Source organism: Sitodiplosis mosellana, unplaced genomic scaffold (genome assembly GCF_009176505.1).
Source record: "Sitodiplosis mosellana isolate CC-2019 unplaced genomic scaffold, AAFC_SMos_1.0 Smas_scaffold_12, whole genome shotgun sequence".
Taxonomy (NCBI): Eukaryota; Metazoa; Arthropoda; class Insecta; order Diptera; family Cecidomyiidae; genus Sitodiplosis; species Sitodiplosis mosellana.
Genome location: NW_022595254.1, coordinates 151292 through 171889, shown reverse-complemented (window position 1 = coordinate 171889; position 20598 = coordinate 151292). Strand labels below are relative to the sequence as shown.

General features: G+C 35.4%; 6 protein-coding genes and 1 pseudogene across 12 annotated transcripts; 5 read left to right on the top strand and 2 right to left on the bottom strand.

Annotated features, from left to right (window-relative positions):
• The first annotated feature begins 1465 nt into the window (after nucleotides 1–1465).
• On the top strand, nucleotides 1466–4296 carry LOC129567673 (endoplasmic reticulum resident protein 44). The gene is made up of 6 exons (XM_055444790.1): nucleotides 1466–1685; nucleotides 1817–1892; nucleotides 1991–2082; nucleotides 2240–2763; nucleotides 2941–3077; nucleotides 3189–4296. Exons 1-6 carry the CDS (start codon nucleotides 1659–1661, stop codon nucleotides 3530–3532), a joined length of 1200 nt encoding a protein of 399 aa, XP_055300765.1. The 5' UTR covers nucleotides 1466–1658; the 3' UTR covers nucleotides 3533–4296.
• LOC129567681 (uncharacterized) lies at nucleotides 3995–5207 on the bottom strand. Its single transcript, XM_055444808.1, has 3 exons — nucleotides 5041–5207; nucleotides 4580–4878; nucleotides 3995–4449 (listed from the first exon to the last, which is right to left on the bottom strand). Exons 1-3 carry the CDS (start codon nucleotides 5096–5098, stop codon nucleotides 4366–4368), a joined length of 441 nt encoding a protein of 146 aa, XP_055300783.1. The 5' UTR covers nucleotides 5099–5207; the 3' UTR covers nucleotides 3995–4365.
• Nucleotides 5208–5546: 339 nt separating this feature from the next.
• LOC129567680 (ADP-ribosylation factor-related protein 1) lies at nucleotides 5547–6754 on the bottom strand. Of its 2 annotated transcripts, XM_055444807.1 has the most exons (4): nucleotides 6604–6754; nucleotides 6331–6527; nucleotides 5924–6176; nucleotides 5547–5849 (listed from the first exon to the last, which is right to left on the bottom strand). In XM_055444807.1, exons 2-4 carry the CDS (start codon nucleotides 6421–6423, stop codon nucleotides 5593–5595), a joined length of 603 nt encoding a protein of 200 aa, XP_055300782.1. In that variant the 5' UTR covers nucleotides 6424–6527; nucleotides 6604–6754; the 3' UTR covers nucleotides 5547–5592. The 2 variants fall into 2 exon arrangements, with proteins under 2 accessions (XP_055300782.1, XP_055300780.1); XM_055444805.1 differs by having other exon boundaries at nucleotides 6331–6715.
• On the top strand, nucleotides 6740–8883 carry LOC129567677 (sugar transporter SWEET1-like). 5 transcript variants are annotated; one of them, XM_055444798.1, is made up of 4 exons: nucleotides 6740–6877; nucleotides 7725–7945; nucleotides 8040–8328; nucleotides 8433–8883. In XM_055444798.1, the coding sequence occupies exons 2-4, from the start codon at nucleotides 7776–7778 to the stop codon at nucleotides 8691–8693; spliced, it is 720 nt and encodes a 239-aa protein (XP_055300773.1). In that variant the 5' UTR covers nucleotides 6740–6877; nucleotides 7725–7775; the 3' UTR covers nucleotides 8694–8883. The 5 variants fall into 5 exon arrangements, with proteins under 5 accessions (XP_055300773.1, XP_055300774.1, XP_055300775.1 ...); XM_055444799.1 differs by having other exon boundaries at nucleotides 6840–6978; XM_055444800.1 differs by lacking the exon at nucleotides 6740–6877 and adding an exon at nucleotides 6980–7104.
• A 905-nt stretch (nucleotides 8884–9788) lies between these two features.
• Nucleotides 9789–11109, top strand: LOC129567679 (sugar transporter SWEET1-like). Its single transcript, XM_055444804.1, has 3 exons — nucleotides 9789–10256; nucleotides 10322–10610; nucleotides 10700–11109. Exons 1-3 carry the CDS (start codon nucleotides 10087–10089, stop codon nucleotides 10958–10960), a joined length of 720 nt encoding a protein of 239 aa, XP_055300779.1. The 5' UTR covers nucleotides 9789–10086; the 3' UTR covers nucleotides 10961–11109.
• A 1214-nt stretch (nucleotides 11110–12323) lies between these two features.
• On the top strand, nucleotides 12324–14515 carry LOC129567666 (leucine-rich repeat-containing protein 15-like). Of its 2 annotated transcripts, none has more exons than XM_055444778.1 (2): nucleotides 12324–14081; nucleotides 14232–14515. In XM_055444778.1, the coding sequence occupies exons 1-2, from the start codon at nucleotides 12345–12347 to the stop codon at nucleotides 14445–14447; spliced, it is 1953 nt and encodes a 650-aa protein (XP_055300753.1). In that variant the 5' UTR covers nucleotides 12324–12344; the 3' UTR covers nucleotides 14448–14515. The 2 variants fall into 2 exon arrangements, with proteins under 2 accessions (XP_055300753.1, XP_055300755.1); XM_055444780.1 differs by having other exon boundaries at nucleotides 12324–14164; nucleotides 14232–14387.
• A 547-nt stretch (nucleotides 14516–15062) lies between these two features.
• Nucleotides 15063–16751, top strand: LOC129567824 (leucine-rich repeat-containing protein 15-like; annotated as a pseudogene).
• Nucleotides 16752–20598: the final 3847 nt, after the last annotated feature.

The following is a 20598-nucleotide window of genomic DNA, read 5'->3' as shown; positions in this document are numbered from 1 at the left end:
CGACCGCAAATTCTACTATGAACTGTTTGAACAAGAAATTGCTTTAAATTGCAACTATTTGGTGGTGAAGAAAAATTGTCATTCAATAAATAAAATTCAAAACTATATAACTCATTCTACTTTCACAATAGAGTGTTCCAAAATTAAGGCCTATCTATTTTATATTTTTTCAGATATTTATCACTCGCCCTCACTTTAGAGGTTTTTTTTTAGTTCAGGATTTTGTAAAATTTATATAATCAAAAAAGTACTCGTGAACATTTACAGTTTGTTTTTGTAACACTGGATAGCGAAGAAAATGAAAAACACATCGCCATCGTCGTCTTGATTTCTGATGATTTCTTATGGTCGAATTATTGCTGTGATTTGCGCCATCATCGAGAGATTCGGCCAGCACCGAAACACAAAGAAACCGGAAAATAAATGAATTATGTGTTGAGAGGATAAAGTGGCTTGAATGGAAAATTTTCTTGTAAAATAGGAAGTGTCCATAGTTCCGTGACACACAATTGCCTCCAATCGTAAATTTTGATGCTGTCAATACGCAACAGCGAGAGCAGCAGCAGAAGGAGTAACTTTTTAACGGTCGTTGGCCATAAACATAAACAAAAGTGAAATATTTGTGTGGTAGAGATTTGGCAATTGATTTCAGCATGAGCGAACCGACAGCATCAAGACAAATCTAGCGCAAGCACGATCTAATGCCATGAACATGATTTTTTTTTCTTCCTTCGCCTGTTAAACGAATGGAATATATAAATAGCGTGTGCGTCTCATGATTTGCATTTTCCGAATGGTTTGCGAAACATCTGTGTTTGTTTTTATGCCGTTACAACGATGTGCAGGCACGCGTTTGTCTTCATTTTGCATCCGTATTTTTTAATAGGATATTTGCTGACAAAAATTCGGAAACATGATGTTTTTGTTGCCCACATCGTTAGCATAGGACCGTCAACAACCGCAAAAAGCATGACCAGAAAGCGAGTGAGAGTGAGAGTGAGAGTGGAAAAAGTACTGACATCGCAAAAATAAGGAGATACGCAAATTCGATTTGCTGTGTACGGCATAGCAGCACATCATCCGATGGAGGAATGAAAAAGTTATACGTGATTTGAATAACATCCATATGTAATATCGATAACAATGTAATTTCTATTCGATGTTGGCATTTCAGTATGCGATAACATTCGTATATGTGAATGCATAAAACGCAATGAAGACAGAAAAAAAAATATCCAAAACTTTGGTTTCGTGCAATTTTATCTGCTGCGAATACCACGGTTGAGATTCAATATGTTTACACTCCGTACACTCCTGAACGTAGCCGCTGTGTTTCTTCGCAGTTTTGTTTCACGTTGTTCCAAAAACAAACGATGTCTGTTGTGTGCGCTCGTTCGTGAACGCACTCACGAGAACACGTTCACACAAAGAAACCAACGGCTTGCGTTACAACTGTCAAATGCACAGACAATGAAAGCAAAGACGTCTACATCGTTGATTGGTACACTCAGTTTTGCCACATACACTGACGCAGTGAACAACGATACAAACATAACCCTTACAACAAGTTTGACAAGTGAGAACGTCGGAGACTGCGGACAAAACACACAGTAGTTTTTAATTTAATATAGAATTAGATACACGATAAATTAGTAATTATGAACTGGGGTTTTCTATTACTTTTGGTACGTGGCATTTATTTATCCATATTTTTCATATTTGCAATTTTGATTGTGCGGTAAATTGGGGTTTTTTCGGTGAAATTGTCGAAGATTTTGTGCGATTTTCATTTTTTTGCGATTGATTTTCCTTTCAGGTTGGCTATGTGTTTTACAATCCAGCCGACAGTGGAGCGGTACAGCTCAAAAATGATAACATTGATATGACATTAGGTAAATATAATGTACAGTTACGAAAAGCAAATAATTGCTACGATCATCTCATCCGAAAACGTATTCACTATTTTTTTCTTCTGCGTTTCATTTTTCAGCGTCAAATGAATTAGTTTTCATAAATTTTTATGCGGATTGGTGTCGATTTAGTAATTTACTACAGCCCATTTTCGATGAAGCCGCTGATACGGTAATTAGTCATGGTTACGAATTGTTTCATTAAAATGTGACTGCTTCCTTTGTGAATTGAAACAAGAGAGCTTTATACACGTTTTAATTTATGCAAGCGATAATGATGTGATAAATGTGAGTTCCTAGAAAATAATGATGTGTATTGGTATTTATAGGTGCATAAAGAGTTCAGCCAGGCGGGGCAGGTGGTGATGGGCAAAGTGAACTGTGATGAAGAAACAGCAATTGCCAAACGATTCCAAATCACAAAATATCCAACACTAAAAATTATCCAAAATGGTGAGGTGCAAAAACGTGAATATCGTGGGCAACGATCTCAAGAGGCATTCGCACAGTTTGTACGCAATCAATTGAAGGATCCAATCACCGAATTTGCCGCATTAAAAGATCTGGAAAAATTGGACACACGCAAACGGATTATCGTTGGATATTTCGATCGACGTGATATGCCTGAGTATAACGTTTTCCGTCGTGTTGCCGCTAACTTGAAAGACGATTGTCATTTTTATGTCGGTTTTGGTGATGTTGTCGCTCAAATGCATCCACCTGGTGTGCCGATTATCGTGTTCCGGCCCGATATCGACTTGTCCCATGACAATGACGAAACATATAAAGGCAGCCTAAGCGGCATTGACGAATTGAAGATCTGGGCACAAGACAAATGCGTACCGCTCGTTAGGTTTGTTATTACTAATTGGTTTTGGTTAAAAGAGACTATTTTCTTTGCAGTTGCTTTGTTCTTGGAGAAATCAAAGCGAAGTACTCATTTTTAGAGCAATTTAAACAAACACTTTGTTTTTACGGAATTTTGTTGGTAAATTTTAATTGGTTTCAATGAAAATGTGCATTTTTGCAGAGAAATTACGTTCGAGAATGCTGAAGAGCTCACCGAAGAAGGATTACCATTCTTGATCTTGTTCCACGCTACTGATGACACTGAATCAATCAAGAACTACAAAGCCATCGTTGAAGCCCAATTACTTTCGGAGAAACGTAAGAACCTTTTAGCACACATTCAACGCTTAGAATATCCGTCGTCAAATTTTATCCTCTATCACTTTCATCGTTTTTAATCTTTTGGTATTTGCTTCTCCGTTTGCACAGAAAACATCAATTTCCTCACAGCTGATGGCAAACGCTTTGCTCACCCGTTGCATCACTTGGGAAAATCACAATCTGATTTGCCTTTGATTGCTATCGACAGCTTCCGGCACATGTATCTCTTCCCAAAATTCGAGGACATGTACACGCCTGGCAAACTGAAGCAATTCGTCGAAGATTTGCACAGTGGTAAATTACATCGTGAGTTCCACTACGGTCCCGATCGAACCGAAGAAAATCCATCGAATCACATTTCATCGGATAAACCAACGAATCCGCCAGAGTCAACGTTCAAAAAATTAGCGCCATCGAAGAATCGATACACACTACTGCGTGATGAACTCTAAGTGCATCTTTTAATTTATTTCCAATTGTAAATACACACATGCATCCAGAGAAGGGGAGCTCCTATCCCAACCAACAACTGCTAGCACTCACGCAATGAACAAACAAAATAACTTCTCTTCCCAACTAAATTTGATCTTCTCCCTCTTCTCTGGACATTTGAACAGATAGCTCGATAGAACGTGCCTAGATCTAAATTCTGTTGTTTTTTCGTCAACTAAATTTCAATTCCACTGCTATTAAGTGAATGGTTTTTCGTTTGGAGTTGCTCTTTTGCATCCATGGAATAAGTGCACACATCCAGCAGGTGTTGTGTGATGTTAGAGTCAATATTGTAACAGAAAGATACAGATGATGAGATCCAAAATGCAAATTTTGGAATCGACTTTTTAACACAATTTTACAGAAACAATAATTGTTTTGTTTAGTTTAATTCCAAATCACAAATTGCAAACAAATCGGAGTGTTATTTTTTGTCGTTTCCACAGAAATATTTTGATTTATTTCACTTGAATAAAAAAAAATCTTATCAAAAAACACACATATTGATAAAAACTACGAACAAAAAATTCTCTGTTTTTTATCGCTTTTGGACGGAACGTTATTACAGATCATTTTACAATTTTTTTTTTTTAAACGTTAACTCTAAGTAAATTACATGTTGTGATTTACAATATGGAAAAAAACGGTACAATTTTAAGGCACATTATTGTGACTTTTTTTTCTGACGATCTTACAAAATAAAAATGAATCGATTTGACCACAACATGTTTGGAGTGCTAATTTTTTCGTGTTTATGGTAAACATTTGTCGATGAGATGCTTTTTTGTGGCGTTTACAGTGAGAGGATCGGGTATGCAATCAGTGTAAATGCCGCTGTGATGTACCATAGGAAGTAGGATAGTCGCTCAGAACCACTCTGAAAATGAAAATGAAAATGATCGTAGTAAATTGTTTTTAATTGACTTTTGTACCAATTTTTAATTTTATTTTTGCCAGATAAACATGCTAGATTGAAGATAGATTAAATAACTTCTAAAATTACTCACAATGACATAGTAGTTACACCTGTCGCCCTGACAACATTCCGAGCAAGTCCAATCTTCATACCAAATGTGTGTGCAATAAGGCATATACTTTCGACGGATTGTTGTGCACAGTTTTTTCGTTGAACACCTTTTCGAAACGTAGTACTGCTTCAGGGCACCTTGAGTAAAGTACGGTTGAGAGCCCCATCGAATCTCTGTGAGGCAGACATCTTCACCTTGTTCACACGTTTTAATGGTATTCAAGCACTTTTCAGTGTTTTCCGTTTGATTCGAGCACACGTAACATTCCAGCGCAGTACCTGATGATAGGGAAAAACGATTAACTCAGTAATTATTCTTCTCAATTTGAGATTCACAATCAAACCAAACACAAAGCATTGAATAACAACGAAATTTGAAATCAGAATCCAATATCAATGCAATTGATTGCCCGAATTCCCAGAATAACACAAAATACTCACACGATGATATTAAAGATGCAAATAATATTGCACAAACGATGCTTTTCAATAAATTCATTCTGAAGCAATTGCGTTCGACGTGTTTTAATCACCAAAAATACTAATTGTACAAACAAATTTATTAGCAAACAAGTCCACGCCTAATGCACAACAATTGATGACAAATACTTGCTAATGAATGTCGAACGTCGTCGTTTGACAGTTTGACACTAGAATCGGTTGTGCTGGTTCGGCGCAACTTTCGAATCGTTTTGAATTTTTTTGGATCAAAGACGATTTTCTTCATTTCAGTAAAAAAAAAAATTGGTGGCAATGGCTACTTTTCAAAACGAAATTGATTTGAAAATAATGCAAAAACATTTATCTCGGTTGTAAATTACCTATTTGGTCAAATTTCTCAATATAAAGAAAGTGACAAGCAGCGCCCCCTGCACAAATATATCATTTCAATGCTCATTTGCAATGCAATATTCTCATTAATAAGGTGTTTATTTTTATTGTTAATTTACGTTATTCAAACAAATTACAAAGAAAATAGATGCGAAGCTTGAGTTAATCTTTAACACGCGGCAATCGAACGACACTGTTCCTCAGAATTGCTTCAACCAACCATTGAATGCCTTCTTGTACACCTTCACCAGTCAACGCTGAAACGGGCATCACCAAACAATCACGTCGTCCAATGTGAATGGCTGACTGCTGGAATACTGGTTTAATCTCTCGTACGCCCATGCAATCGGGCAAGTCTTGTTTGTTTGCTAACAACAGCAATGGAATGCCGGCCAAATGTTCATTACAAATCATTTTATCTGCAAATGAATATGAAATGAGTTTGATTGTTGCCAAGAAGTTTTTATTATTGTCAATGGTTTGAATTTCATACCGAAAACCGCTTTTGATTCTTCCATTCGCTCACGATCGTGTGAATCAACAACATAAATTATTGCATGTGACTCTTGGTAGTATTTATCCCACAGAGATTGCAATTCACTTTGTCCGCCCAAATCCCAAAAACTCAATCGAATGCCCGATATATCGATTTGGCCAATGTTTAGACCGACAGTCGTTGTTATGTGCTTCGGATTCATTCCCTTGTAATTCTTTGTGAGTTTCGTTTTGGCCGCTTCCAGGTACGTCTAAATATTGTTAAGGTGAGAGTATTTAAAAAATATTTCAATTGATTATTTTTGGAACAAAAAGGAAAATTGATGAGCTACTGTCATAAAAAATGGTTGTAAATGCTAACAAAAACCGTCAAACATACGAAATAACAAATTACATTGCACTTACCGTTTTGCCCGCGTCATCTAGGCCAAGAATTAGGACACAGTATTCATCTTTTTGTACCATATATTTGTAGAAACCATGCATAAGGGTGTACATTTTGATGAAGAATGATTTATTTATATGGAAACAAATTGACTAAACTGTTCTACACATTTCCCGTGCTTCAATCGGTCGTTCCGTGGGACTTATCTATTCACAAACTATTAACAAAACAAAATTAAACCATTTCGTATTAGAAATGAGACGAATGAACAAAAACAAATTGACAAGTTGTACTTTGAGCGATAAAACCAGCTCTGTCAAACCATTTGACTCTTTCCCTCGCTCTCTCTCTTGAAATGTTTTCATTTTTTGATTCCGATTCGTGCAGACAGAGTGCGTCGTGTCGCAAACTGCCAACATACAATTTGACATTCGCAGCAACAAGTACTTGAATACACTTTTCTTCTGTTTTTGTTTTTATCACATCACATATCTCTCGGCGATCCGAGTGACAAGATTCAGTTCCATTTGCTCATCAAAAGGAACTGCATCTAAGTTTATTTTCAAGGTTAATTTTTTTTATTCAATTAAATTGGTTTTGGTTGATTTTCATTCTGTTCGTAGAATCAAATATTCGATGTACCATTGAGCAACAAGTTAATCGAATTGGTAACGATATGTGTGAAGCAATGAAGAATCTGCAGAAAAATATCCGCAGTATTTGAGCAGTTGAGTTGAAGGTCGCATCTTTCATTGGGCGACATCATCGTGTAACCAGAACTGCGGCGTATTTACGTAACAAGATACTCTCGAATCAACTCTTTCTATTCACTTGAATGTGAATATGTGTGTGGAACGCGTTAGTTCAAATATTCTAACGATTCCGTTCAGTGTGTTTTGCTTCGGTTGAACAGCGCACCGCAACTGTGAGTTGCAGGAAAAACTGTTGAAACAACAAAAACATTTGCTGTTTCTTCGCCTAATTTTAACTGTAGTTTTTTGCTTCCGCAAGTGATGATATTGAGTGCTAGAACAATAGAATTGATTCGTGCCTTATCATAATACCCAAAGTAGTTCTGTTTAAAGCTTTGCACAAAAATTAAACATAACAACCTGCAGTTGAATTAGATGAATTATTTATTAATTTAGTACACAGTTGGGTGTTTAAAATCAATGGAATGTTCATGAAAAGGAGAATTTGATAAATAAAACGCAATAAAATATTAGTACACACGTCTGTGAATATGATTGCAAAGACATCAATTGATATTCTACCTAATCATATCTTAGATTTGATTTCCATTGAGTGTAAACGCTTATCAATTTTTGAACACTTCAGTTGTAGAAGGAGTCTGTGACATACATCATTCTGGGCAAAACCATTTATTGATATTTTCTATTGTCTACCTTTTTAGTTGAATTTTTTCACCATTCACCGTTAGTACCTTGAACTGTGACAGTACAAAATGGAGTCCTTCGCCGTTCTATTGGAGCCTTATAAAGACAAAATTGCCACATCAGCCGCAACCGTTACATATTTGCATCTGCTGAGCGGTTCGGTTATTTGCAATGACATTCGTAAACAAAAATCGACCGATGGATTTTCGGTTATGCCATTTGTGGCTGGTTGCGTTATGTGAGTAAAAAATATTTTTCCCATTATTTTACATAGATCAATCTTAACCATCGAAACATCTAATAATGCAACTGTGACTTTTCCTACAATTTAGCTCTGCATTATTCACTCGTTTCGGAGCCATACTGAATGACACACCAATGGTTCAGGTCAATTTGATTGGTACAGCGCTAAACATTGGATACGTTTGCTTCTTTTTCTGGAACACGAACAATATTAAAGATAAAATGTTGGCATGGACTCAAATCGGATATGCAGGAGCATTTGTGGCTGCCATTTTTGTCTACACTTATGTTGAAAATCCAAAAGATCTTCCATTCCGTTTTGGCTTAATAACAACGGCCGTTTTGTTCTACTTCGTCGGTTCGCCATTGCTTGGCTTGGTGAGATAACATTAAATCTTTTTTGTTCTTCTGAAAAATGATCATAAACCTACATCTATCTATAATTATAGGAAAAAAAATTATAATTTATCATTTAATTCCAGGGTGAAATCATTCGAAAGAAAAGCACCGAAGGTTTACCATTCCCCATTATCTTGACGGGAACATTGATTTCATTTTTGTGGTTCTTGTACGGAGTGGTGACACGCGAAAATTTCGTTATCTTCCAAAACGCAGTTATCTTTTTGATGAGCATTGTGCAATTATCATTGTTTGCCATTTACCCGTCGAAACCGGCAAAATCAAAGAAGAGTGGCAGCCCATCCAAGAATGGCAACAATAATAATAACAAGAAGAAAAATTAAATTTTCAAATTGAAATTACTCTTTCTCTTCGGCAATATTCTATTTTTTCACTAAAGTATGCAATCGATATGGATGAGATGAAAAATGTTGACAATAAAGCAAACAAAATGTTTTACACTTTTAGCTATTTTATCAGATATTGTTACTTTATCATAAAATGTTGAACAATAAAGAGATTTAAACGATTAAATCGCGTTTTTTTTTATCTACATGCATGCTCCAATTGGACACAATGAGTGAATATAGACGAAGCTATCACAAAAACATGGCGTTAACAATACATTTTTTGTGGATTTCGCAAAATCCCGCAATGGAGCTGAACGATGAAATGTAAACAATCGATTTATTACGGAATTTGATTGGTCAATAAATATTTTCAAAAAATCTGAACGTAATAAGAAAATGTGATTGAAAATGCATTGTTTATAGTACAACAATTTAAATAACCAACAATTTCTGCTCATCTTCCGACTATTTCCTCTTTATACTAAAATATTATCATCTGTAACCATCTTTTTATATAGCAAAAAGATAATTTTGGAAATTTCACCGCAAAAAGTGGAAAAAAATGCTCACACAACTATTTGCCAAAAAAAGGGCAGATGCCCTTCAACAGCAATTTGTTCGTGGAGTTAAAAATACACAGAAGCAAGTAAATATCGGTCAATTTTCACACACTATAACGGTTTCAATAACACTAAAATCTACAGATTTTGTTTCCATTCTGGGAATATGTAGAAATCAATCGAAATTAAAAATTGAAATGCAAACCAATTTTGTCCGATTGAAAACCGCACCAAAACACTGAATTGAAAAAAAGGTCGAAAATATTTCACACAAATGAAAGTTAGCTGGTATACAGTTTTTGATGCGACTATTTTTCTTCTTCAATCGCAAAAAATGTGTTTGCTTCCGTACGTGATAAGGCTACGTGCTTGTTTGATTCGTGTACTGATAATAATCAATAAATATTGATATGTGACCACCACAAAAGTAGCAATTCTCTTCGGAACTTTGCACTGTTATATGCTTGAAAATAAAACACAATTACTTGCAGCTGATTATAAGTAATTATTTGGTCGTTTACGGTTTCAAGAAGTAGGGAATTTTGATGGAGACGTCGAAATAGATAATATTTTATAAAAAAGATAAGATTTTCTGAGTGACGTAAACAAATTTATACTCAATCATGTCGACTTGATTTTCATTTAGTGAAAACGATTGCTTATCATTTGTAAACATTCTTCAGTTGAGCGTATCATCTGCGGCTCACTAGTGTAGTGTGATTTTGAAATAATTAGTAGATAAATTTAATCATCCACGATTGCAGTCAATTTTTATTTCGTTCATCGTTAGCACCTTGGAGTTCAAGCTTGAACCGTGACAGTAAAAAATGGAGTTTTTGGCCGTTTTATTGGAGCCTTATAAAGACTGGATTAGCACCTCAGCCGCAGCAGTTACTTATTTACATCAGCTGAGCGGTGTTGTCGTTTGCAATAGCATACGTAAACAAAAATCGACAAATGGATTTTCTGTGGTACCATTTTTAATTGGGACGGTTATGTAAGTGTATTTTCCCCATTGCTTTGATTGTTTCAATTAATCGACTGTGACTTTTTCCAATGAAGTTCTCTATTAGTTGCACGTTTTGGACTGATATTAAACGATCCCACAATTGTTAAAGTTCAATTGGGTGGATTTGCTCTGAGCATTGGATATCTGTGCTTCTTTCTCTGGTATACGAACAATGCCAAGGATAGAACATCGGCATGGACCAAAATTGGATATGCGGGAGCACTTGTGGCTGCCATTTATGCCTACACCTTCGTTGAAAATCCGAAGAACCTTAAAGCCCGTTATGGCTTGATTCTAACGGTTCTTATACTCTGTTTGATCGGTTCGCCGTTGCTCCGTTTGGTAAGATAGCATTTAATTTCCCGCATTCATTTGGAAAACAAGTAAGTTCATCTTTTACGATTCTAATTTTGAATTTTATTAAATTTCAGGGTGAAATCATTCGGACGAAGAGCACAGCAGGTCTGCCTTTCCCTATGATTTGCACGGGAACATTGATTTCATTTTTGTGGCTCTTGCACGGAATTGTGACACGCGAAACTTTTTCTACAGTACTCAATGTTGTAATTTTTTCGATAAATGTCTTTCAATTATCGTTGTTTGTTATTTTTCCATCGAAGTCAACAAAGTCAAGGAAAGATGGCAGCCCATCGAAAAGTGGCAACGACAATGATAAAAAAAAGAAAAATTGATTATTCAATACCATGCACTTATTTCTTCCTGTACATAACTTCGGTAGTTTACAGTGTTTTTCATCACTTGCAAAGCATATAGTTTGAATAAATGTGATATGAAACGTGGACATTTTATTAATATTGATAATAAAATGATCACTCTGTTTTACACTATCAGCTGTTTTATTGAACAATAATTCTATATTATAAAGTGCAGAGCAATAAAGCGCTTTAAACGCTTTAATTTCATCCTTCAATTTGTTTTAATTAAATTTTTTTTATCTTCATGCCTTTTATCAATAGCAAATGCTTATCATGTCTAGCAGATAATTGTGCCTATCTCAAAAATATGTCGTGAACAATTTATTTACGAAGGTAGTACATGTGCAAGTGTTCAGAATGAAGTTGAGCTGTAATGCTGACAAGTAATTTTTTATGAATTGCATATTCGCGTTGGGATTGTATTAACGGAACAAAGTACAGAATCTTGAGTCGAAATGTGAAATATTTTGCTCATATCAGCTTCGCCAACAACCTCATATCAACACATTATTTGTACTTTTCGTAAACCGCGGTTTTTATGGGATAAATTTGGAAATTCTATCGAAAGAAATAATAAAATTGTCAAATACCTTCGAATTATGGGAAATATGAGCGTCCGGGTGTTCTTCAACAGCAGCTTTGCATTGAAAGTGAAAAATACGAGTTGAGCAAAGCAATGCCACTCAATGGTGAACTTTGACACTGATTGGTTTTAATAATAGTTGCTGAATTTCGTTACCATGAACTTCACTCGATGCTATGAAAATTGCACATATAAGTTTGGCTCATAAAATATTTAATGTGAAAATGACTTTCGTTCAGAAACTATATATGAAACTAATATTGATTTTCTTATTTGAATTACGAGTTCATTATTCAAACAATTGTTTCACAAACCAAATAAACGATTATCAAGAACTTTGATTATATTTTGCTTTGCAATCGATTTATGTAAGAAAAATCGTTTTGTGTGCATTTGACTTGCCATGTCTGGTGTATTTGTATTTTTATGCTGTTATCGTCGAGTGTTTATGATGAGAAAGCATATCGCAAAATGCAGCTTTAAATATAATACATCCTATAGCGATAAACAATCTTTAATACAGAGTTGGTTCAAATTCATTTTTGGATTTTAAATTGTTTGCGTTTGTGGCTTGGTTTAAAGTATCAACACTGGGTTTGCTTTGAATGCTACATTTAATATAGCAATTGACTGCATTTTGCTTACGCCCGATCCTGATAAACAACTCCTACATACATTGGTTCGTATTCCGCTGATCAAACAGAAATTCATCAAACTAAGGTTATTGTTTCATTTTATTCATACGTTGGAGTGAAGTCAAGTCGATCGGTCATAAAAATGAAGACTATAAGTTTCATCTTAATTGGTTTTGTTATTTTTCAAAACATCTTGGATTTTAATGTTTTGTGTTTAAGTTCAGAGTTCGTTGAATGTCGGAGGCCAGGGTCATACGATGTGGAAGGGAAATTAACATTAAAGTGTTCCAATGACTCGCACCAAATCGATTTACTAAATCAAAATTCATATTTATCATGTTCAAATTCTAAGCAATTCAATGGATATAATTACAATGTAGAAAAAAGAAGAATCAAACAAGTGAATATTGAAAATTGCAGCATGAGTAAACTAACAATAAAATACGATATTTTTCAACAATATACACAACTGGAAGTGTTGAATATTTCCTACGTGGGATTGGAGTCGCTTGAAAAAGAAACTTTCGAGAAAGCTGGATCAATGATTAAATTGGATGCAAGTCACAACAACATTCAAGATGTGCCGGAACTATTGTTTCTTAATGCGGGAAATCTAAATGAAATTGATTTTTCGTATAATAAAATGGAACGAATTGATTCCCACGTGTTGGCTGGTGCCAAACAACTTAAAACATTGGATGTTTCGCACAATGAAATCGGGAGCATAAGTGGACTTGTGTTTGGAAATGCTTTGTGGCTTGATCACATAAATTTATCGCATAATAAAATTAGTGTGGTGGAACCTAACACATTTGCCGTTTTAAAACAACTCAAAAGACTGGATATTTCACATAACGAAATCAAGAACATAAGTGGGCTTCTGTTTGGAAATGCGCTGTGGCTCGAGTACATCGATTTATCATATAATGAAATTGTTTTGATCGAATCGAAAACATTTGCTGTTCTAAAACAGCTTAGAACATTGGATTTATCAATCAACAACATCAAAAAACTGACCAAAAGCTTGTTCGATGGCTTAGATAATCTTCAGATTCTAAGTCTTAATCATTTAAGCAACGACACAATTGAAATTGAACCATCCGTTTTTATAGGCCTGGACCGTCTAGAACAACTATACTTGGGGCATAATCATATCGAATCGTTGAGAATGGGAGTGTTCGAAGGTCTTCATAATTTGCAACATTTGGACCTTGATAAAACCATTATCGACAAATTGACCAAGTTTGCTTTTTCCGGTATTGGTCTAATAACTGAATTGGATTTATCACGCTATCGAATATTTGATTCGGCTAATCAAGAGTATAAATCTGCGAATAACAGCCGCCGAATCACCATGTTAGACAAGGAAGCATTTGATAATTTGACAAACTTGAACAGATTAAATTTAGCGAATAATTTAATCGGGACCTTGAATATCGGAACGTTTTCAAAGTTGGAGAATCTACAATATTTGAATTTATCAAATACAAACCTGGCGGAAATAAGACTAGGAACATTTTCACATACAAAACAGTTAGAAACATTGGACTTGTCATGGAATCAGTTGAAAAACATTGATTTTGGTTTATTCTTACCACGATATCCACTACTATTATCACTTTATCTGAATGAAAATCGTTTGACGGACTTGGAAGGATTTTCATATTCACTGTTTCCATCACTAAAGGTTCTAGGCATAACGGGAAACAATTTTAATTGTTCATATTTGAAGGTGTTTCTAAAGGAGGAAACATGGTCGGGGCTGACATTTGTTAATGACTATTGGTCACCGTCAAACCCTCACGAGATGAATATACACGGAGTTAAATGTGACGAAGTCGATGGAAATCGGGCAAAATCAACAGTTGTTATGTTCGATGCAAGTACCACAACTTCAACTACAAAAACCACCACAGCCATCGAATATGATGTGCATGACAATGTGAAATTTAATCAAGAAAAGTGTAGCAATTTTGATGCAAAACAATTTACAACCGGTTTAACTGAAGCCTTCTCTGTTTTTTCCCAGGGACAAAATGATCTGCATATTATGAAAAGTTTGTTATTGTTCGTGTGTTTTATGCTTTCCATGTTGTTTATCGTCGTTTTAATTATAAATCGAAATAAAATTTTGAACATTCGACGTTACCGAGGATTTTCCACAAAAAGTGAAAGCCAGTCAAGAGCCTGCATAAACAACGATTTCGAAGTATCAACATTCAACCACGAAAGTAACAATGCTTGATAGTATTTTTATCATGAAAAATGAATCATTTTTTGAATAAATTGTACAATGATTTTATAGAGTGGAAATTGTTTTTATTTTATTCATGTTCTGAAAAACTTCGAAATGTCAGAGTGTTTGCAATGCAGCAAGAATTGTAAATAATCTCCTCCATTTGAATCTACTCTAATTTCATTCTTGGGTTTTACCACGTGTTTATAAACTGTTTGATTTTTCGTGATTTGGATACATGCTCTACTTTGCTTTGAATGCAAAAATGAATTTCGAACTTGAATGCACTTTGTTTTTGCCTCACACAGCTGCTACACATTTGGGTTTGTATTTCGCTGATCCGACATTTCTGCAAGTAAGTTTTAATTCGATTTTATCAAACGTTGGAATGAAGTCAAGTAGATCGGTCGTGAAAATGAAGACTTTAAATTCCGTCTTAGTTTGTTGTGTAATAATTCACAACATTTTTGATGTTGGTATATGGTGTTTAAGTACAGAGTATGTTGAGTGCTACGACAACTATTATCGTGAAGGAAAATTAACATTAATATGTTCCAATGACTCGCGACAAATTGATTTTTTGGATAAAAGTTCAGAATATTTGACATGTTCAGATAACTACCTTTCTGGCTCTGTGGAAAAAAGAAGAATCAAGCAAGTGAAATTCGAAAACTGCCGAACGGACAAACTTACAATAAAATACGATATTTTCAAAGAGTACTGGAGTTGCTTGAAAAAGAGACTTTTGCAAAAGCCGAAAATCTGTTAAAATTCAATGCAAGTCATAACAAAATTCAAGATGTTCCGGCACTATTGTTTCTAAATGCGGGAAAACTGAGTGAAATTGTTTTATCGTTCAATAAAATAAAACAAATTGATGCTTTCGCATTGGCCGGTGCAAAACAATTGGGAAGAGTGGATTTTTCCTATAATCTTATTGAAAATATAAGTGGTCATGTATTCAGTAACATTTTGTCGCTCAATTACTTGAATTTCTCACATAATGAAATTAGTGTAGTGGAACCAAACACATTTGTTGTTTTAAAAGAACTCAAAACACTGGATTTATCATTCAACAACATCAAAATACTGAGCAAAGGCTTTTTCGATGGATTGGATAATCTTCAGATTCTAAGTCTTAATCATTTAGCAAGCAACGACACAATTGAAATTGAACCATACACTTTTAAAGGACTCGATAGTCTAAAACAACTGTACTTGTCTCACAATCATATCGCATCGGCCAGAATGGGAGTGTTTGAAGGTCTTCATGACTTAGAAAATTTGTACCTAGGTGGAACATATATCGAAGAATTGGGAAAGTATGCCTTTTCCGGTATTCACATGTCTAAATTTAGCCTGCGATCGATCAGCCTGTAATCATTTGAACTCAAACAAAAATCGAATCACTGTACTCGACAAAGAAGCATTTGATAATTTAACGCATTTGGAAATGCTAAATTTGGCCAATAATGCCATTGGAGCGTTAAATGTCGGAACGTTCTCGAAGTTGGAAAATCTAGAATATTTGAATTTATCATGCACAAACTTGGTGGAAATAAAACTCGGCACATTTTCACATACAAAAAAGCTGCGGTCATTGGATTTATCATGGAATCAGTTGAAAACTATTGATTTTGGTTTGTTCCTACCGCAATATTCACGACTGGAGTCACTTTATCTGAATGAAAATCGCTTGACGGAATTGGAAGGGTTGACGCATATGCTGTTTCCATCTTTAAACGTTCTAGGCATAACGGGAAACAACTTTAATTGTTCGTATTTAAAGGAGTTTCTACGAAACAATACGTGGCAAGAGCTGAAATTTGTTAATGACTTTTGGACGCCGTTGAACCCTCACGACATAAATATACATGGAGTTAAATGCGACTCAGTCAACGAAAATGAGTCTAAATCTACAGCTGTTATAATTGATGCAAGTACCACAACAACCACTACAGCCAAAAGCATCGAATATGATGTGCATTGTGCACGAAGATGTGAAATCAAAACAAGAAACTTTTACCAATTTTGATGCAAAACAACTGACAACCAGTTTAACTGAAGTCTTCTCTGTTTTTTCCCAGGAACAAAATGATCTGCATATTATGAAAAGTTTGTTAATGGCTCTATGTGTAATGATTTCCGTGTTGTTAATTATCGTTTTAATCGTCCTTTCCATAAATCGAGATAGAATTTTGAACATTCAACGTTACCGAGGATTTTCCACAAAAAGTGAAAGCCAGTCAACAGCCTGCATAAACAACAATTTCGAAATATCAACATTCAGCCAGGAAAATAACAATTCTTAAGCCTTCATGATCAAATGGATGAAATTTTGAATCGATTTTCGAATAAAATGTGAAATGGTTTTACCAGTTAACAAAAATTGTGTTTATTTCATTTTCTTTCATCCCTTGCTTTTCGCTCTGAAAAATTCAGAATGTAAGTGTTCCAAATCCGAATTACATCGCAACTTGGGCCATAGTGTGAAATTCAATTTCATCGGATTTGTGCCCGGCTTGGGCAAAAAATGCGCTAAAACCAGTTACTTACGCCTTAATTTTTTTTGTAGGCAAATTGATGTCGAAGTGGAAAAAAATGAGATTAAATATTTCGAACTTGTTGAAAGCATGAGTCCATTGAGAACGATGGGTGAAAGCAATGGAGAAAAAAGGCTTGGAACAAGAGCAAAAAATGCAAACTCAGTTACTTGAAACATTGTGAGGGTATTAGCAAGGCTCACAAAATGGAAATTGAATTTGCAATCTCTTGCATTTGATACGCTTGTGCTTCTATCGTCCCAATGGCCAAAGCTATGAGGATGTCTTGTATCCGCTATACAAACGTGAGACGAGTATCCAATGAATGCTTTTACTTGCGACGAAGATTAAAATAGCACACGATTCGCGTATTTTGAGCTGACGTTGATAATATTCGCCCTCATGACAGTTATCTAAAACACTGACCATGCACTTTTTCGACGGAGAAAGAGAGCGGCAAAAATGGTTTACTCTGAATATGATAAGAAAATTCTCAACATTATCATCTGTTTAAGCCTGATGATAAGCTAAAAGCATTTGATATATTTTACAACGAATATTCGAAATATATATTTCAACTACTATCTAGCCAAGAGAATCTTATGCCGAATTGTGCTACAAAACAAAACCCATACCATGCGAAAGGAAAGTATTTGCACTAAAAACGTTCTTCCTATGGATTAGGGCCAAGGAATGGTACAAACGAAAGCTGGATCACATTATCTCATAGAAACTTTTGCTCAAACCGCTTGGTATGTGTAATTGTTGCCATCCATATGATTTCGTTGCCCACTTTAAGAGAGAGTTTAATGCCCATTTGCTTGAGTATCGTTGATACAATCTGTGCGTGTGCGTCTAATTAGCAATTAATCAAAGCCCAAAACCAAATAAGCTCAGATTTGACATAAGGCGCTATTGATTTTTCCTGCGGATGTCAGAAATTAACCGTATTACTGCAATTAATTTGGGATACGTGAAGCCATTTCAACGTACAAATAGCTCATATCTGAGAATGCCACAGCACTATAAAGCTTCAGATAATTGAAGGAAAATCAACCTTTTGCTTTTGTATTTAACGCTGAGCTCTTTCATCTGATATAGGTGGAAGAAGAAGAAGAATCCCGTATGGTTTCCTCAAATTCGAATTATCTGCCGTTTCTCTTTTCATCAGAATTTTGCCTAGAGCACACATCTGAGCTTATTGAAAAGTCTTAAATCGATAAAGCTAAAATGTGCACATTTCCGCACTCTCACGTTCGATGAGATTTTCACTCAATATCGTAAAAATACGCCTCACATTCCAAAATGTGAACTGTATTCAGTCAATATTCATCGGTTTTTCTTGAAAGATTTAGAGGTGACGCTCACGCTCAGCAGCTGGCAACATCATTGTAAATGGAAAACAAAATAAATGGTGGCAACATTCGTTCGAAAAATAGAACGATGAATACGCAATGAAATTAGATGAGCTTAACCGAATAAATAAAATTCTCAGTTTATGCAGTGTGTCGACTCGATGAAGGAAATCCTCAAATAAAATCCTTGTTTCATACGTGTGAAATCGAAACGCAGGTAAAATTCGGTATGTACGGCACAAATCACCGTTGAGTCGAAAGGAATAACGTATTTAATAGCAAAAAGGCATGGGAAAATGGAAATGTATTCAAAGTGAGCCACGGATGGAATAAGAAGCAAAAAATGGAAGCAAAATGCTCGTGCATTTCTACCGTCTCGAAATTGCTAAATGAATCTGTCTGATGGTACACACAATTGCCATGATTCAACCGGTTGAAATGTACGCCCGTGTATGTTTTTGCCAGTGACACACATACTAAGTTATGTGATAATCCTCACTTCCGAAGTCAAAGACATATAGCCGACGGCCAAAATCAAATAATGGCCCGCACCAGCACTGCTGGCAAAACACAAATGTACGGGACACCAAATACACAACAACCGTGCCGCTGCTTGTGTCATACATCTTCTCTGTGGCGGGGCTGTTTTGGAGTTTCTAATCGTTTTAGTTTCCAGAAGATAAACGCGCAGATGAATTTCAGTTTTTGCTCAAGGACATGGCATCTATGGTGAACTATAGCTCTGTCACTCGGTTTAATGGATTAATTTTCAGAAGTCTTATTAATTTTCTGCACAAAGTGTCATTTGTTTTGGTTAGGTTTGTTTTTTCTTCGGTCGGAAATCAACATAAATGTTTGTTTTTTTGTGTCAGCCTTTGGCAATTTTCAATTCATTCAACACTGTCATACCAATACACATTCGAAACACTCTATTTTTTTTTCCTTGTCATCTTTCGTAATGTATTTTCCTTTTCCTTGTCCTTTTTTTCTTCTGCTCATTCGTAATCTTCTTCATCTTTTCGCATTTCTATTTTGGCATTTCATTTTGTTTATTGACTTTAGTCAGTTCGCTTGAAATCATACATCTGCTCACGTTATCTGGCGCAAATAATTCGCATTCAATGTAAACGCATAACCAACTTTTATCACGGCCAAAGCCGCATTTAGCTCGAATTCCATATTTTATTCACAGAATGCAGTGCGATAAAATTTTATGCGTCACATTAATGTCTATGGAAATCGAATTCGATTCTTATTTGTGTGATGACGAGATATTTGCAATAACATTTTCGGGGTTTTTGGAATTGTATTTGGTTTGGACGATGTAAAGAACAAAACAACGCAGAATTAATGGGGGGGGGGAGGGGTTGTATAGCTGAAATATTTTTTCGCCAAAGAAAATTCCATCATTTGGAATTCATCCTTGGAGCCATTTTTGCGAAATAGTTATCATCGAATTTACGACAATTGATGAGATACGAATCTCATCGAACGAACAAAAAAAAATCGATAGTCAATTGATGTGTGCGGCATTTTGTGCTTGGCTTGTATATAGTGGCTTATGTTTGAATTTCGGTATTTAGGCACAAAATAGTATTTGCCCAACAAAAGTGAACGTAATCTCTGTATCTCCCTCTCATTTTCTCTTCAGCTCTCTATTTTTTTCGAATGAATGTCAACATTCTTGTGGTTTTTTTGGCATTTTGACGAGGAGAGACTGTAAAAATTCCGTTCGTCCCATTTTCCATCATGTTTATTCAATAAGCTTTCAGGCAATTGTCAATAAAGATTCTGCATACGAATGGAATAATCCACCTTTTTGTGGATGCGGGTAAAAGTAAATGGATTCAGAATGATTCTTCATCATTTCGAAGGAAAGTATGCGTGAAATTGAGGATCAATCGAACGAAAATGACTCACAAGCTCAAACTTTCATTAATAGCAAATCACATTTCTGATCTCCCAAAGAGACTCTCTCTCTCTCTCTCGCTATCACGTATTCGTAGAATCGATCCAGGATAATTCTTGTTGAAAAACTAAATTGTCAGCATTAGTTGAAGCCAAAGTCTACTTCGATAACAAGCATTTTTGTTCTGCTCTCCCTCCCCTGCATGTGTGGTGGCTTAAATGGGGAAGAATTGTGACGGTTTTGTAATTACATTTTCAATTTTTCCCTTACGGCGACGCTAATCTGAACGATTCAGCCATGCTTTGACAGCCTCATTACTAGGGGAAAAAGCAAGCGAATCGATTTTTGTTCAC

Excerpts from the sequence above, each read along its gene's own strand:
- LOC129567673 (XM_055444790.1), top strand. The coding sequence starts at position 1,659 with ATGAACTGGGGTTTTCTATTACTTTTG. Across the intron at positions 1,686-1,816 it reads GGGGTTTTCTATTACTTTTG|GTTGGCTATGTGTTTTACAA; the intron begins GTACGTGGCATT and ends TTTTCCTTTCAG. Across the intron at positions 1,893-1,990 it reads TAACATTGATATGACATTAG|CGTCAAATGAATTAGTTTTC; the intron begins GTAAATATAATG and ends TTCATTTTTCAG.
- LOC129567681 (XM_055444808.1), bottom strand. The coding sequence starts at position 5,098 with ATGAATTTATTGAAAAGCATCGTTTGTGCAATATTATTTGCATCTTTA. Across the intron at positions 4,879-5,040 it reads TGCATCTTTAATATCATCGT|GTACTGCGCTGGAATGTTAC; the intron begins GTGAGTATTTTG and ends CCCTATCATCAG. Across the intron at positions 4,450-4,579 it reads GGTGTAACTACTATGTCATT|AGTGGTTCTGAGCGACTATC; the intron begins GTGAGTAATTTT and ends TTTCATTTTCAG.
- LOC129567680 (XM_055444807.1), bottom strand. The coding sequence starts at position 6,423 with ATGTACACCCTTATGCATGGTTTCTACAAATATATGGTACAAAAAGAT. Across the intron at positions 6,177-6,330 it reads TAGATGACGCGGGCAAAACG|ACGTACCTGGAAGCGGCCAA; the intron begins GTAAGTGCAATG and ends AACAATATTTAG. Across the intron at positions 5,850-5,923 it reads AGAATCAAAAGCGGTTTTCG|ATAAAATGATTTGTAATGAA; the intron begins GTATGAAATTCA and ends ATTCATTTGCAG.
- LOC129567677 (XM_055444798.1), top strand. The coding sequence starts at position 7,776 with ATGGAGTCCTTCGCCGTTCTATTGGAGCCTTATAAAGACAAAATTGCC. Across the intron at positions 7,946-8,039 it reads TTTGTGGCTGGTTGCGTTAT|CTCTGCATTATTCACTCGTT; the intron begins GTGAGTAAAAAA and ends CCTACAATTTAG. Across the intron at positions 8,329-8,432 it reads GTTCGCCATTGCTTGGCTTG|GGTGAAATCATTCGAAAGAA; the intron begins GTGAGATAACAT and ends ATTTAATTCCAG.
- LOC129567679 (XM_055444804.1), top strand. The coding sequence starts at position 10,087 with ATGGAGTTTTTGGCCGTTTTATTGGAGCCTTATAAAGACTGGATTAGC. Across the intron at positions 10,257-10,321 it reads TTTTTAATTGGGACGGTTAT|TTCTCTATTAGTTGCACGTT; the intron begins GTAAGTGTATTT and ends TTTCCAATGAAG. Across the intron at positions 10,611-10,699 it reads GTTCGCCGTTGCTCCGTTTG|GGTGAAATCATTCGGACGAA; the intron begins GTAAGATAGCAT and ends ATTAAATTTCAG.
- LOC129567666 (XM_055444778.1), top strand. The coding sequence starts at position 12,345 with ATGAAGACTATAAGTTTCATCTTAATTGGTTTTGTTATTTTTCAAAAC. Across the intron at positions 14,082-14,231 it reads CAACAGTTGTTATGTTCGAT|GGACAAAATGATCTGCATAT; the intron begins GCAAGTACCACA and ends GTTTTTTCCCAG.